The sequence below is a fragment of the Camelus dromedarius genome, chromosome 16 (genome assembly GCF_036321535.1).
Source record: "Camelus dromedarius isolate mCamDro1 chromosome 16, mCamDro1.pat, whole genome shotgun sequence".
NCBI lineage: Eukaryota > Metazoa > Chordata > Mammalia > Artiodactyla > Camelidae > Camelus > Camelus dromedarius.
In genome coordinates, this window is record NC_087451.1 from 54,948,876 (window position 1) to 54,963,933 (window position 15,058).

General features: G+C 44.4%; 1 protein-coding gene across 1 annotated transcript in view; it reads right to left on the minus strand.

The window, feature by feature from the left end:
• PIP4K2B (phosphatidylinositol-5-phosphate 4-kinase type 2 beta) overlaps window positions 1-15,058 on the minus strand; it is a 35,372-nt gene that overhangs the window by 7,511 nt on the left and 12,803 nt on the right. The window contains exons 2-7 of the mRNA XM_010991847.3: window positions 13,077-13,174; window positions 9,392-9,488; window positions 7,105-7,257; window positions 6,117-6,263; window positions 4,974-5,012; window positions 4,378-4,491 (exon numbers count right to left, since the gene is read on the minus strand). Coding sequence (XP_010990149.1) covers window positions 4,378-4,491; window positions 4,974-5,012; window positions 6,117-6,263; window positions 7,105-7,257; window positions 9,392-9,488; window positions 13,077-13,174 — 648 coding nt within the window. The remainder of the gene's footprint in view (window positions 1-4,377; window positions 4,492-4,973; window positions 5,013-6,116; window positions 6,264-7,104; window positions 7,258-9,391; window positions 9,489-13,076; window positions 13,175-15,058) is intronic.

Consider the following 15,058-nt stretch of genomic DNA (forward strand, 5'->3'; position numbering starts at 1 on the left):
AATACAGACTTGTGGTTGCCAGGGGGGCGGAGGGTGGGAAGGGATAGACTGGGATTTCAAAATTGTAGAATAGATAAACAAGATTATACTGTATAGCACAGGGAAATATACACAAAATGTTATGGTAGCTCACAGAGAAAAAAATGTGACAATGAGTGTGTATATGTCCATGTATGACTGAAAAATTGTGCTGAACACTGGAATTTGACACAACATTGTAAAATGATTATAAATCAATAAAAAATGTTAAAAAAAAAAAACAATCAAAAAATGGCAGAAGATTTATATAGACATTTCTCCAAAGAAGACATACAGATGGCAAACAGGCACATGAAAAGATGCTCAATGTTGCTAATTATTAGAGAAATGCCAATCAAAAATAAGAGGTATCATCTCATGTTGGTCAGAATGGCCATCATCTAAAAGTCTACAAATAATAAATGCTAGAGAGGATGTGAAGAAAAGGGAACCCTCCTACACTGCTGGAGAGAATGTAAGTTGGTGCAGCCACTATAGAAAACAGTAAGGAGAGTCCTTAAAAAATTAAATATAGAGTTACAACATGATCCAGCAATCCCTGTCCTGGGCATATATCTAGAAAATACGAAAACTAATTAGAAAAGATACATGCACCTCAATGTTCATAACAGCACTATTACAATAGCTAAGACATGGAAACAACTTAAATGTCCACAGATGGATGAATGGATAAAGATGTGGTATATATACACAATGGAATATTACTCAGCCATTAAAAAATGAAATGCCATTTGCAGTAACATGGATGGACCTAGAGATGATCACACTCAGTGAAGTAACTTAGAGAAAGACAAGTATCACTTATATATAGAATCTACAGACTCATAGACATACAAACAAACTTATGGTTACCAAAGGGGTGAGGTAGGAGGGATAAATTAGAATTTGGGGTTAAAAGATACAAACTACTATATAGAAAATAGATAAACAATAAGGACCTTCATAAAGCACAGGGAACTATATTCAATATCTTGTAATAACCTATAATGGAAAAGAATCTGGGGGTGGTGGGTATAACTCAGTGGTAGAGTGTATGCTCAGCATTAAAACTTCCTTAAAAAAAAGAATCTGGAAAAGAATGTATATGTTGTGTGTGTATATATATATAAAACTAAATCACTTTCCTGTACATCTGAAACATTATAAATCAACTATACTTCAATAAAAATGTTTTAAAAATTAAAAAAAAAAGAGGAGACCATGGCAAGTTTGAGGAAAGAAATAATGGAATGCTGCACAGCACAAGAGACTGGAGAGACGGATGTAACATAGCAGTATCTTTCAAACCATGCATCTCAAATGATTGTTGAGTCCTAAATCCAATTTAGTGGGCTGGGACTAGGATTTTTTAAATTATTATTATTAAATACCATAAAATAGAATAGAAAGTATCAGAGTACATAACATGAAGTAAGGAAAGATACTCTGTGTGTGTGTGTGTGTGTGTGTGTGTGTGTGTGTGTGTGTGTGTGTGTATTGGGTTGCCAGGTAAAATATACCTCGAGCTGTGGTCACAAAGTTTGAAAACCTATGCAATTTGGCTTCTTTACCTAATTAGGATAAAAATGTGGAGAAAAAGAAAAGGGAACACAACATAATAATGGCAGTCAGAACCAACCAACATCCTCAACTTCTTTCCTAAAGGTCAAAAGAGGCCGTGTGGTGTACGGGGAGAATGCTGGGGCCACCCTTACACTGTGTGGCTTCCCTCGCCAAGCCTGTTTTCTCATCCATGTAATGAGTGTTGTGAGCAGGATGGTGCCTAAGTCTTCTGATCTTGGACCCCATGACTTGGAGAAGGATAAAGAGCATGAGAATGATACAGGATACAAATGGCCAGCTGGCATTCCAGTTTATCTAAGATGAGGCCAGAGTCATTGGCCCAGATCCTCTGTGAACTAGCCAGCAGGCACCATTAGCCATGTGCCAGCCATTCTGCCATGGTCAGAAATGAGCCTGCAGCACCAGGAAACTGTCTGACTGACCACTGTGACTACAGTTCTGTGACTACAGAACTATGAGGAGAATCATAATATGACCAGAGCGGCTTCATACACTGGCCCAGAAGACAACTAAAAGCACAAGAAGTCTCAATTATAGGAGATCAGCAGAATCTTCTCCACAGGGAAAGGTGAGGGGCACCACTGCAAGCACCTCTGCACAAGGCCCTCTCAAGGCCAAGGCAGAAGGGGCCAGAGTCCCAGAGGGGAGAGAGTCCATGAACCACACCCCCTCCTATCTGCCTGCAAACATTTATAATGCAACATGCAGGTGAAAACACAGGAACTATATAAACTGCCTTAAATTCTTCTTCGAGGTCAGAACAGGGAGAAAAGTAGAAAAGGCAAGAGAAAGACTCTGGACAAACTGAATGTCAGAATAAAGGCAGAAACATAATAGGAGGTGGTTAAGGAAAAGCTTCCTGGCAAAAAGAATTTTATAAAACCCATGTTCACAGCAGCATTACTCACAATAAAGCAATCCAAGTGTGATGGTTAATTTTATGTATCAACTTGACTGGGCTACTGAGTGCCCAGAATTTGGTCAAATATTATTGTCTGTGATACTGTTTATAGATGAGATTAACATGTGAATTGGTAAAGTGAGTAAAGCAGGTTGTCCTCCCTAGTGTGGGTGGGCCTCATCCAATCAGTTGAAGGCTTGAATAGAACAAAAGCACCGATCTTCCTGCAAGTAAGGGAACTCCTCCTGAAGTACTCTTTTGGGAAAGCTCCCTGGTATTCTCCCTACTTGCTGCAAGTAATAAATCCTTAAAATTTTTTTAATTTACAAATACATAAATGCGGGGTGGGAAGGGACTGGGATTTCAAAATGTAGAATAGATAAACAAGATTGTACTGTGTAGCATAGGGAAGTATATACAGGATCTTGTGGATCACAGCGAAAGAGAATGTGACAATGAATGTGTGTATGTTCATGTATAACTGAAAAATTGTGCTCTACACTGGAATTTGACACATTGTAAAATGACTATAATTCAATAAAAAAAGTATATATATATAAAAAAAACCAAATACATAAATAAATAGCTAATTCCTCTTGCCTAACTGCCTCTGAGCTAAGACTTTAGTTTCTTCCTCTCTTCAGATGCAGACTGAAACATCAGTTCTTCCTGGGTCCAAGCCTGCTGGCCTCTGGACTAAAACTACATTAGCTCTTGGGTCTCTAGCTTGCCAACTGTAGATCTTGGGACTTGCCAGCCTCCATAATTGTGAGTCATTTCCTTATAATAAACATCTATCTATCTAACTATCTACACCCTATTCTGTTTCTCTGGAGAATCTTAACTAATGTACCAAGTGTCCATTGATGGAGGAATCAATGGAGGATCAAATGTGGTATACACATACATGCAATGGAATATTATTCAGCCTCAAAAAGGAAGGACATTCTAACACACAGTACAACATGAATGAACCTTGAAGACTTTATGGTAAGTAAAATAAGCCAGACACAAGGACAAATACTGTATGATCCACTTACATGAGGGTCCTAGAGTAGTCAATTTCATGGAGACATGAAGTAAATGGTGGTTGCCAAAGGCAAGGGGAAAGGGGGAATGAGGAATCAGTGTTTCTTGGGTACAGAGTTTTAGTTTGGGAAGATGAAAAAGTTCTGGAGATGGATGGTGGTGATGGCTGCACAACAGCATAAATGCACTTAATGCCACTAAACTTAAAAATGGTTAAGATGGTGAATTTTATGTTATGCATATGTTATCACAATAAAAAAAATAGTAAAACATTTTTTAAAATCTATAGTGTTTGGTTTTAATGAGCAGGCTCCCCAACTTATTAAAAAAGGAGACACTGAGTTATTAAGTGGTCCAGATATCACATTCATTATTTAGCACCTGTCTCCCCTGGAGGAATTCTCCACAGGGAGTCCCATTTCAACCATAAAGTTGCTAGGTAAGAGGAGAATCAGACCTAGAGAAAGGCACGGTTGGTGGATCTTAATAGCTTCCTGTCATTCTGACAGCTGGATGCCCCCTCCACCATGGGGATACTACAAGAAAGGAAGTTTGAAGAGGTTTGAAAAAGAGGTTGAAACAGATTAGTGAAGAGATTAGGAAAAGCATTCCAAACCAAGTTACAAAGGTTCTACTTGCACAAACTGTGTCCCCTCAAATGGAATGTTCGTTTGCTATAGCTTTGATACAAATAACTACCCACACTGCTCAAATCACTATCTTCTCTTTTGTCTACACTCCTGGAAAGTAATGAATTCAATTTTCGTTAATGTTAAAGAGGCTCCTGCTCTGGGGACAAGAGGGAGCGCTGCTCAAGCAAAGCAAAAACGAGGATTAATACGTACCTCTACATCCCGTTTCAGTTTTTCCAGGAAGTTCTTTTTACTCTCCTCTCCCACGTGAAGTTTCTGTCCTTCGTTGAGGAAGTCATTGTCTTTGAATGTTGGCAAGTCCTTGGCCTGGAAGAGCAATAGCCATGTTAGGTTATTCACCCCAAGAAGTCCTCTGCTGAGGGCAATGGTACAGGAAAGGAAAGGGTCCTTAGCCAACCTGCCAGATCAGGAGCTTAGTCTAGGAGTCTACAGACTCAGGCTTCAGGCAGGCAGGGATGGCAAACATGTGGCACATATCAGACACTGAGGACTGACCAAAGGACTTCCTGCTGAGCCTGGATGACTCACTTATTCAGGCTGGACTGTATGAAAGAAACTGCCAGGCCTCCAGGACTATGAAGAACCCAGCAAGGGCAGAGGTAAAAGGCTGGAGACCAAGGCCTAGGCCAAGGATGAGGAAAGGCAGGTGCTTAGTGACACAGAGCATGTCTGCGAGTCTAGGAATTGGGCTGGGGTGATGGTGGAGACGGGGACAAGCGGGCCGACAGAAGGTTTTTCCGATTCCTTGTGACCCATAACACAACTGATCAGCTCAGGTCCCAGCATACCTTCTCCTTGTCACTCGCTTCTCTGGCGACAGTAGAACCCTGAAAGGATAAGAGCCATCAGAAGTCCAGCTGAGGCAAATTCCGTTGAGTGAAAAAACATGCACCAGTCTTTGGGGCGAGGCAGCAGTTGAATTCAAGGAGGCTGGTTAGACTCCTAGAGGGGCCAGGAGGCAGCTACTTGTTCCCTTCCACTGTCACAGACTGCTTATAAAGATCTGCCTATACCAGACACATGCTCAGGAAACAGGAGAGACTCAGCCCCTGCCCTTAAGGAACTTTCCTTCTATCAGGGAAGCTAGACATTACACAGTAGCTACACGATTAATTAATCCATTAATTACAAAGATGCAAAGTGGTACAGGGGAGAAGACGGGACACTCTGAGAGCATGTAGCATAGAGGCAGGGTCTGGACTGGAAACGGGCAGTAACCAAAGCCTGCTTCTTAGAAGAGGTGATATTTGAGCTGAGCTCGCAAGGCTAAGTAGGAAGGAATTAGGTGGGGGAAGGCGGAGGTGGAGAAACAGGCAGGGAAGGGATTGCAGGCAGCCTGTGTGGGATCCTGGGGAGGCGGAGCGCGCAGGCATTGCACAAATGGAAAGGAAACCAGTGTAGCTGCAACAGAGACAGGGGGAGCGGTGCAAGGTAACAGGGGTCAGGAAACCAGGTTCAAGGAGCAGTGGAGAGCTGTGGTTGCTGTAGTTCACAGGCACCAATGTGTTTTTGTTTTTTTTTTTTAATTGAAGTATCACTGATTTATGATGTTGTGCTAGTTTCAACTAATGTGTTCTCTTCAGTGTCTAGAAATGCGCTTGTGCTGTCAGTCCACGTGGCCTGGAAAGCTGCCAGGGTGTGTGCGTCAGCACAGCCTGTTCCCATACTGCTGCCTTCGGTGCACACATCCCCCTGACAGGAGTTGAAGAACATCAGTTGTTACATCTGGGGTTTAAATAACCTCTTGTCACTGTCACCTGGACTTCAGACAGCCTTTAGCCCACAAGAATTAGGCATATCAACTCTCGAGTCATTTGTCCATGCCAAAACATTTGCTCCACTTACTCCCATTATGTGGAAATTAGAGTTGTAGCCTCTCCAAGCCTCAGAGAAAAGGCAGCCACAGAGCTGGGAAACACAGAACCTCTTACCTTGAGGTCATACTTGCGGTGTACAGTGAGCCGATGGCTGAACACATTCCTGGTGACCACCATGTAGGTTTCCACGCCATCCACGGTCAGGCGGTACATGCCCAGGAACTGTGGCAGAAGGGTATTGCCATGACACTCCACTATAAACTAGAAAGGAAGGGAGGAAAGGAACGTATGAAGGTGCCAGGATGGGCAGGGCTCTCCCCAGGCTGAAATCTCCCTGGGATTCTAGCCTCTAGACTATTGGTTTTCAAATTGTATTTTGTGAAGTCATGGGGTTCCTCAGACTCACAATAGACAACAGCCGCCCAGAGTGAGAGGCTGGGCAGGCAGTGCAGAGCCCCTTCACCTTAATATTATTAGGATTTTGAGGGAAAATCGCTGATCTAGGCCTTGCATCTCCTCTGCCGGCCTGAAATGGGAACGCCTAAGGGCAGAAAGGGGATGCAGAGGCAGGACTATGATGCGGCCGTCTGGGAAAACAGAATGACTCCTTCCCCAGAGCTCTCACCCACACCATGCCCCACGTCTTCTGCTCTAACTCCCCAAACACTGCAAGTCCCTTTCACCACTTCTTAGGTGCCCAGAGAGAAGCCAGCTTTCCCTGAAGACCCAGGCAGGCTGAGGACAGGCACTCCCTGTTAGGCTTCAGAGGAGAGGAGGGTGGAACAGGAAAAGCAGCAGCCCTGCTGAGCAGACAGGACCTCTTTTAGAAGAAATGAGGCAGGTGCCAGAGTGCAAAAACGTCCCAACTCTGATGAGAAACAGCTGTTCAGCTGGGACTGTGTCCATGACATGCCTTCATTTCTTTTTTCTTTTTCTCAAGTAGGCATTTCACCTCACAGAAACATGGCCCTGGGGGAGGGCAAGTGCCTGGTTCTCAGGCGGCATCTGTCATTACCAGAGAGGACAGAGCCCTCCCCAAGGACCTCTCTTTTCTCCCTCCTCCAGCCCATCCTCTGCTGTCCAGGCTCAGGACTCACCATACCTGGTGGTATTTCTTTAAGATGTTGTGCATCTCAGCCACATCCTCACTTGACACAGTCTTGATCACGAAGCGCCGGTCATAGGTGGTGAGGAAACGTGTGCCACATCGGCCCTGGCTGTCGCTGTTGATGGGGGCACTGCGCGTCACTGAATTCTGAGGGACCGAGACAAAAGCGGGCTGGCCTTGGGAGGGGAACAAGGACTCTGACTTTTACTGAGTCTTCTCTCATGGGCCAGACTGTTCTAAAGCCAACAACACTAAGAATGATGGGACCTTACCCCACCTCTTTTCTAATGAAAGTTCACATCTCTCCCAAAAATCTTCCTCAAGAGAGACAAGAGTTGTTCCTTACCACCTGCTCCTAATCCTTGACTGGGATGGCTAGAGGACTGACTGTGAACCATTTCCTTTCACTCTGATCCCAGAGAGCTACTCTATAAACTAAAACTCAGCCTCGGATGGTAGGGGCCTGGCTTCTTATCCTGATGCTCACATGTAATATGACCTTGGGTGAGCCACTAAACTTCTCCACTCCTGAGTGTCCTCACCTAGAACACAAGCAGGCAGACAAGAGATGACTTCCCCAGTGTCTTCGAGTAACAAAGAAAAGAAGTCTAGCACAAAGAAGGAATGGACACAGTCCTCTTTATTTCCTGTATGTACCCTGATGCTTCTCAAAGCAGGAAGTTGGTCCTCACTGCTCTGCCCAACACCTCTGCCCTCGCCTTCCCCTCACCTCAGACTCCTGCCTGTCTTTGCAGAGCTCTGAGGCAGATCTGGGGAGCTTTTCTAGTTCTATCTCGGCTCCTCCTCGAGGCCCCACTCCCATTAGGACTAGAAGGCAAGGGGAAGCCTTAAGGGGGAGGGAGTAGGGAAGGTATGAGTCAACCAAAGGGCTGTGTTCACCAGGCAGCTGCCGGGAAAAGACCTTCAGGAGGTCAGAAGGCAGAGAGGACTGACAAGTATGGTTCTATCCCTGCCTCATTTCCAGGCAGCGTTTCCTGACTCTCTAAATCACTGGGAGTCTAAGAGCACAGAGCCCCCTCCCCGAACACCATCCTCCCGGCCCCATTGCAGTCTTGAGCACAATCATTTGCCCACAAGGCTATTAGAGAAAACATGCTGACACTGAGAGGATGTGGTTAGATGGCCAAGGGGAAAGGAAAGAGCCACAGTGGAAGGAAGACACTCGAGCAAACTGAGGTTGCAATAATGGCACGAAGTTTTCAGAAAACCTCATGCTCTGATCAGGTCATGATTTAGTTCAGGGTTGGTCCCAACAGGAGGGGCTGGAGGACCTCCCAGCACCTCTTAGATACAGCCATTCCTGACTGTTCAAGTCCCTGGCATCTCTTCCTCCTCTCATGTTCCCTCCCCCTCCTCCTCAGTAGGTCCTCCAGAGTGGAGGACAGAGGGGATGGACTCACCGGGGGCCCATTCTGCTTCTCGTGAACTACTCTGTGAAAGACTTCCTGGGAAGGGGTGGGAGGAATTACAGTATTTTGCAAGATGTGGGCATCCATTTTACATTTCCCTAGGCTGTACACTCCTTTTTTCCCCCACATACAACAGAAAATCAGCTATATTTCTTACTGTTACACAAGGAAAGTGGAAAATTCTCCCGCCTTCACCACTAGGCCAGGGAAAGAAATCCAAGAAAGGTGTGAGAGGGAGAAGTAATAGAAGCCACAGACTATGAGTCAGACTTTAACGTCCCTGATATTGGGATTGATTCCTCCCAACAGGCCAAAGGCCTCTCTCACATGATTGCCCCCGAAGGGAGCAGTTGCCCTGCAGTGCTTAGCCCCCACTCTCAATGTCAGGACAGGGGACAAATTTAGGAGACGGCACTCAGAGCTGGCAAGAGGTTACACGACCCTTGAAGTCTGCCTTTTCTAATTTGTGTTATCTGCTTTAAGAAGCCTCATCTCCCACTGGCAATAATTCTCTCTCTTTTAAGTCAAACTACAGAGGAGAAGGGTTCTTCAGCCCAGACTGGGGATGTCAGACTGAAATGAAGCAGCTTCTGTAGACCCCTCTCCCTCCCACTGCTCTTGCTCCCTGGGAAAGGAGCCGGACCCTGTGAGGCACCATCAGAAGCACTTCTAAGGCCCTCACCCCTCCAAAAGCCCACCAACACTGGGGAAAAGGCTGCCTGGGCTGGAGTGAGACGTGACAGGAAGATGAGCACAAGAATGGTACACATGTTTTTCCTCTACTTGTCCTGTGACTTCCTGACCTCCCCTCCATTCCCTAACCCCTCCGATTTCGCAAAGACAACCCATACCTGGTAATCCTGATCATCGATCGCAAATCTCTCCCGAAGGTTTCTAAACACCATGGGGCAGTACTCCTTAAACTTAAAGCGACTGGGGAGGTTCTCTCTAGGGAAAAGCAGAGACATGTTTTTATAAACCTCTTGCTCATTTAATTCATACAACAGGACTTCTCAAAGTGTGGTCCGCAGGTCGTCTGGATCTGAACAATCTGCAGTACTTAAAATGTAAGTTGCTAAGCCCGCAAAACTCTGAAGGTTACGTCCGGAAATCTATATTTTTTTGTTTGTTTGTTTAATTCAGATTTTTTGAGGTATTATTTACACAAAGTTTACCCTTTTTTTGGTCAAACATTAGCTCCAAATCCACCTGCTTCATGGCGTACAAGAAGAATGTGGAAACTGCCCTGGGTGCTATCCCCTTCTGTAACTTCCTTTCTAGAGGGGTTTTTGACCCAGGGTGAACATCAGAATTACCTGCTGTATTGTAAATCTCTCCTATTGTTCTGAAATCATGTATTTCATGTTTATTTCCCCTCCAGACTATATGCTCCTCCAGGGCACCAAGGAAGCACCAGCGCCTTATACAGTGCCTGGCACACTGAGTGCTCAATACAGCTTTGTTGAATGGAAAACTGCATTTTTAACAAACACTCCAGGGATTCTAAGCATGATAAGGTTTAAAAACTTCACAATCCTTGTGTACACTGTAAAAATTAATCTAGCTCTATTCTTATGATCTGTGTACTTTTTCTGAGTGTATGCTATCTTTCAACAAGATTTTAAAGGGAAAAAACCTTACCTGCAAAGAAGTGAGACTGAGTGTCGGCCCCACTTCCCAAGTGCTGTAGCAGCCACAGGTGGGTGGCTGCACAGGAGCAGCTGCTGTGAGGCTAATGTCAGTGTGACTGCTGAAGGGAAAGGCCTTTCTCATCAAAGGGTCCCTCTCCTCTGGGGATGTTCCTATCAAAACACCCTGAAGATGGTTACACCCAGGAAGCCCTGCCCTTGGTTTCCACTGGGATGGAAGGGGAGGGTGCTTTAGATTGAAGAGGTCCTCAGTCAACTAACTGGGATCCCATCTTTCCACGAACTCTTGTTCGCTGGCTTCTGGCACCAATCTTCACCCTCCCCACTCTTTAGTCAATCCACAGACTCCAAGGACAGAAGAGAATCACCTTGAAGGGATGCCTCCTCCAAATCCTCCACCTTGACAACAGTCATCCTGCTTGGGAACTCCCTTTCAGAAACATGGCCCTCTGTCCAACAGCATTTGCTCACTTTGTGTCTCTGTGTCACATTTTGGTAACTCTCACAATATTTCAAACCCTCCACCAGCAAAAAGATTATGACTCACTGAAGGGTCAGAAGATGGTTTTAATTTTTTAGCAATAAAGAATTTTTTAAGAAAAAAAGAAAAAAAGAATTATGTCCCTCTGTTGTCATCACAAGGAAAAAACTTTATTTCTTTAATTTTATATCTATGTGACACGATGAATGTTCACTAAACTTACTGTAGTAATCATATCATGATTTATGTAAGTCAAGTCATTATGCTGTATACTTTAAACTTATAAAGTGCTGTATGTCAATTATATCTCAGTAACACTGGGGGAAAAAAGGGATTGTGTCCCTCTGACTATTCTAGGATGGTGGACTTCAAGGAAATAAAAAGCAGTGGCTTCTTAGGAAGGCAGGGGCCTGGTCTGCCTATGTACCCCCGTCTTCTAGTAAATAGCACTGCAGTCTGAGAACTAGGATGCAAACAGTTGTTGAAAGGACAAAAGGAATCAAGAAAGAAGAAAACAAAAAAAATACTGGATGTCCGCTTTAGGCCAAGATGTCAAGACTCTGGTACAATGTCCACTTCCAGAGCTCTGCCCTCTGGCACAAAACAACCCCACTTCCTGCCTCAGAGCCTAGGGCTGCCCCTCCTTCCTTAGGTGGTGTGATATTGGATATAATAACAAATATATATGTAGTCTTGGTTCCTGTTTCTGGTACAGAGCTCCTAAAATCTTTGGAATTTCCTAAGTGATGAGAGCAGTAAAGGTGTCTTTCAATGTTTCAAAGCTCCTTTCAAGTATACCTGAATTTATGTTAATGAGGTGACTTGGAAAACCTCTAAGGTTGAGTGCTCTTTGCCAGGCAAACCAACCAGGACGAGAGGGTCGGAGCTTTCAGTCCCATCCCCCTGACTTCCAGGGAGAGGAGAGGGGCTGGAGGTTGAATCAATCACCAATGGCCACTGACTTAGTCAATCATGCTGTCATAAAATGAAGCCCTCATAAAAATCCAAATGGATAGGGTTCAGGAGGTTCCAGGTTGGTGAACACGTGGAGGTCTGGGGCGGGTGGTGCCTGGAGAGGGTATGGAAGCTACCCGCCCCTTCCCACATACCATGCCCTATTGCCTCTCTCCATCTGGCTGTTTCTGAGTTGCATCTTTTTATAATAAACCGGCAATCTAGTAAGTAAACTGTTTTCCTGAGTTCTGTGAGCCACTTGAACAAATTAGTCGAGCCCAAGAGGGAGGGTCAAGGGAACCTCCAATCTATACTAAGTTGGTCAGAAGCATAGGTGACAATCTGGACTTGAGATCAGTATCTGAAAGTGGAGGGGGGCAGTCTTGTGAGACTCAGCCCTTAACCTGTGATACGTGATGCTAAATTGGTAAACAGAGTCAAAACTGAATTGAATTGTAAGACACTTAGCTGGTGTCCTACAAAACTGCTTGATGTATGGAAAACCCACACATTTGGTGTTAGAAGTGAGTAGTAGTGAGAGAACAGGGAAAAAACACAGGAGAGCTTTTCTTTTCTACAGGTGCCACTTTGCAAGCAGCAGCTCTGAAGACAGGCGGCTTCTAGAATACGATGTTGTTATTACTTACTATGGCAGAGAGAGGCCACTAAAGGATGTTTTCAAATCAAGCTTCTCCTTCAGGCTAACAGTCTGGGAATGGTAGGGTGACAGAGCCCAGCCGGTGAGGTGGTGGGGACTGTGGGACAATGGAGAGTGGAACCAAGATTCAAATGTTGAAAGGAAGAGAGTGTGAGCAGCAAATAGTTACTGGGGTGACCCATCAAAGGATGAAAAAGCTAGGTCCCTAGAGGGCTTAGAGCAGGCCCCGAACTGTGCCAGTCAGACGGGTGCTCCGTCAAAGCCTGTGACAAACTTTAGACACCAATGTTAATCCAAGAAGCCACAGTGAACAAAAATGGGAAGAATGATTTTGGATAGCGCCCTTGGGCACCACGCTCAGTCTGTTGTTCACACACTAGCTGGAAATAAAGGAGCTTGGCTGCATCCCAGGCCCCAGAACATGCCTGGCAGCTTCTTGCCTCAGACTAAGATCAAGATAGGGCAACTGCTGTCAGCCTCACACTGGATACCTCCACTCCCAAGCAGCTCACTTTTACCTAAACTGGCCCTAGATGAATCACCCTGGGCCAAGCCACGTGCTCTGAGGGACACTGGAGGTAGGCTGATAAAGGACTGAGTTGACAGGACAACACAAGGGGGAGAGGCATATAATGAATGCATTTTCCCAGCCGGTTTTTCAGCTGTGATCCAGGTGTCGCTTCACACCCTGCCAGGTGCTGGCTTGGCCCCCACCATGGAGAGGTTTCAGAAGCTCTCTGCTTTAAGGGAGAGAATTGCCCACAATACCTGTGCCCACTCAGTAGGCAACTTACTTATTGAAGAGATGATTGTCCACCTTGATCTTGCTGTATGCTTTGAAGTCATCTGGCATTAGCATGACAGGGACAGGGACATTGCTCAGCTCATTGATCTGCAAAGCAAGGAGAAAGTGAGGTTCTCAGCCAGGAAGCCACCTGCCTCAGAGAGACAATATGCTACAACATGGATGCTACCATCTCACCAAAAACATGTCCACGGAATCCCTCCTCATGTTTACTTTTGTTCTTTTCCTCAAATAAGTTTCCAACCTCATCTCTACCTATTGAAATTCTCCCCACCTGATAAGGTTCAGCTCAAAAGGCACCTCCTCTATGACGCTTTCCATGATTCTCTAAACCACAAACGTTTCCCATCTTGGAATTCCTGAAACATTGTTTGTATCCATCTTTTGCCATCTCATAGCCCCCCTCATATAGTAGTTAATGCTTATAACCTACACGAGCCTGCTCGATTATAAGCTAAGCAAGATCATAGCACTGATCTTTGTAAGCAAAGATCCTCTAACTGATCTCTGGAAGCTCCAGGGTTCTTAGCACCACAATTTGCATATGGCAGGCACTATTTAAGTGTATTCCAAATGCAGTAATAAGTGGATCAATAAATAAATGCCATTCAACCTATGTGAGTGTTAATTGAGGCCTCTAAACATCTTCAAACAGGGTCACTCAAGAAATCAGCCCAGGCATATATCTGGGGAAAACTCTAATTTGAAAAGATACATGCACCCCAATGTTCACAGCAGCACTATTCACAATAGCCAAGGCATGGAAGCAACCTAAATGTCCACTGACAGATGATTAGATAAAGAATATATCTCTATATATATTTATTTATCTATATCTATATATTTATATCTATCTATATATTGTGTATATATATATCTACATAAATATATATAGAAATAAAGCAACATGGATGGACCTAGAGATTATCATATTAAGTGAAATAAGTCAAAGACAACTATCATATGGTATCACTTATATGTGAAATCTAAAAAATGATACAAATGAACTTATTTACAAAATAGAAACAGACTCAGACGTAGAAAACAAACTTATGGTTACCAAAGGGGAAGGGGGGGGCATAAATTAGGAGTTTGCGATTAGCAGATACAAACTACTATATATAAAATAGATAAACAACAAGGTCCTACTGTATGGCACAAGGAGCTATATTCAATAGCCTGTAATAACCTATGATGAAAAAGAATATATATATGTGTGTGAATCACTATGCTATACACCAGAAACTAACACAACTAAACTGTAATTGTAAATCAACTAAATTTCAATATTGTAAATCAACTAAACTTCAATAAAAATAAACAAATTAAATAAACAAATACATTTTAAAAAAGAGAAGTCAGCCCAAGGCAGGGAAAAAGGATGGGTTTATGTGGGTGTGTAACTCTTATCTCCAAAGCAAAGGATTAATCTAAAGTGAGCCAGAAGAGGTAGATATCTGGTCACTGGCTCCCTCTTACTCTCCTGATTAAAGCAGGGCCAGTTCCTAAAGCCACATCCTGCCTTATGCTGAACTGGGGGAGATGGGGTAGAGTGCCTTGCCTCTGCAGCAAACAAACCTTCTCATTGTCTTTCATCCCCCTTCAGGGAGCTGGAGGCTGGACAGGGAACTGGCTTCCCATTGGTGCAGAGCTGAGGGCAGTGCCTGCCCTTCCCCATCCCCAGTTTAGCCAATTAGTGGTCTAATTAGCCACAGATGTCCTCCCCCATCACAGCAGAGTATCTGACATTTGACCCTCACCCAGATGCCACTAATGCATTCAGGATTTACAGAGGAAACCTCAGTCCTGACTTAATGGATAGGGGGCAGGGGGAGCAGCCTTGTGTCTCCCAGATAGTTTCCTTGCAAATCCTATTATCTCAATGAGGCCCCATGTGGCAGTGAGGGAATAATCTTGTCATTAGGGCTCCTCTAGGGGCATAAATGGGGGGGAAATAGCATTTAATTTGCT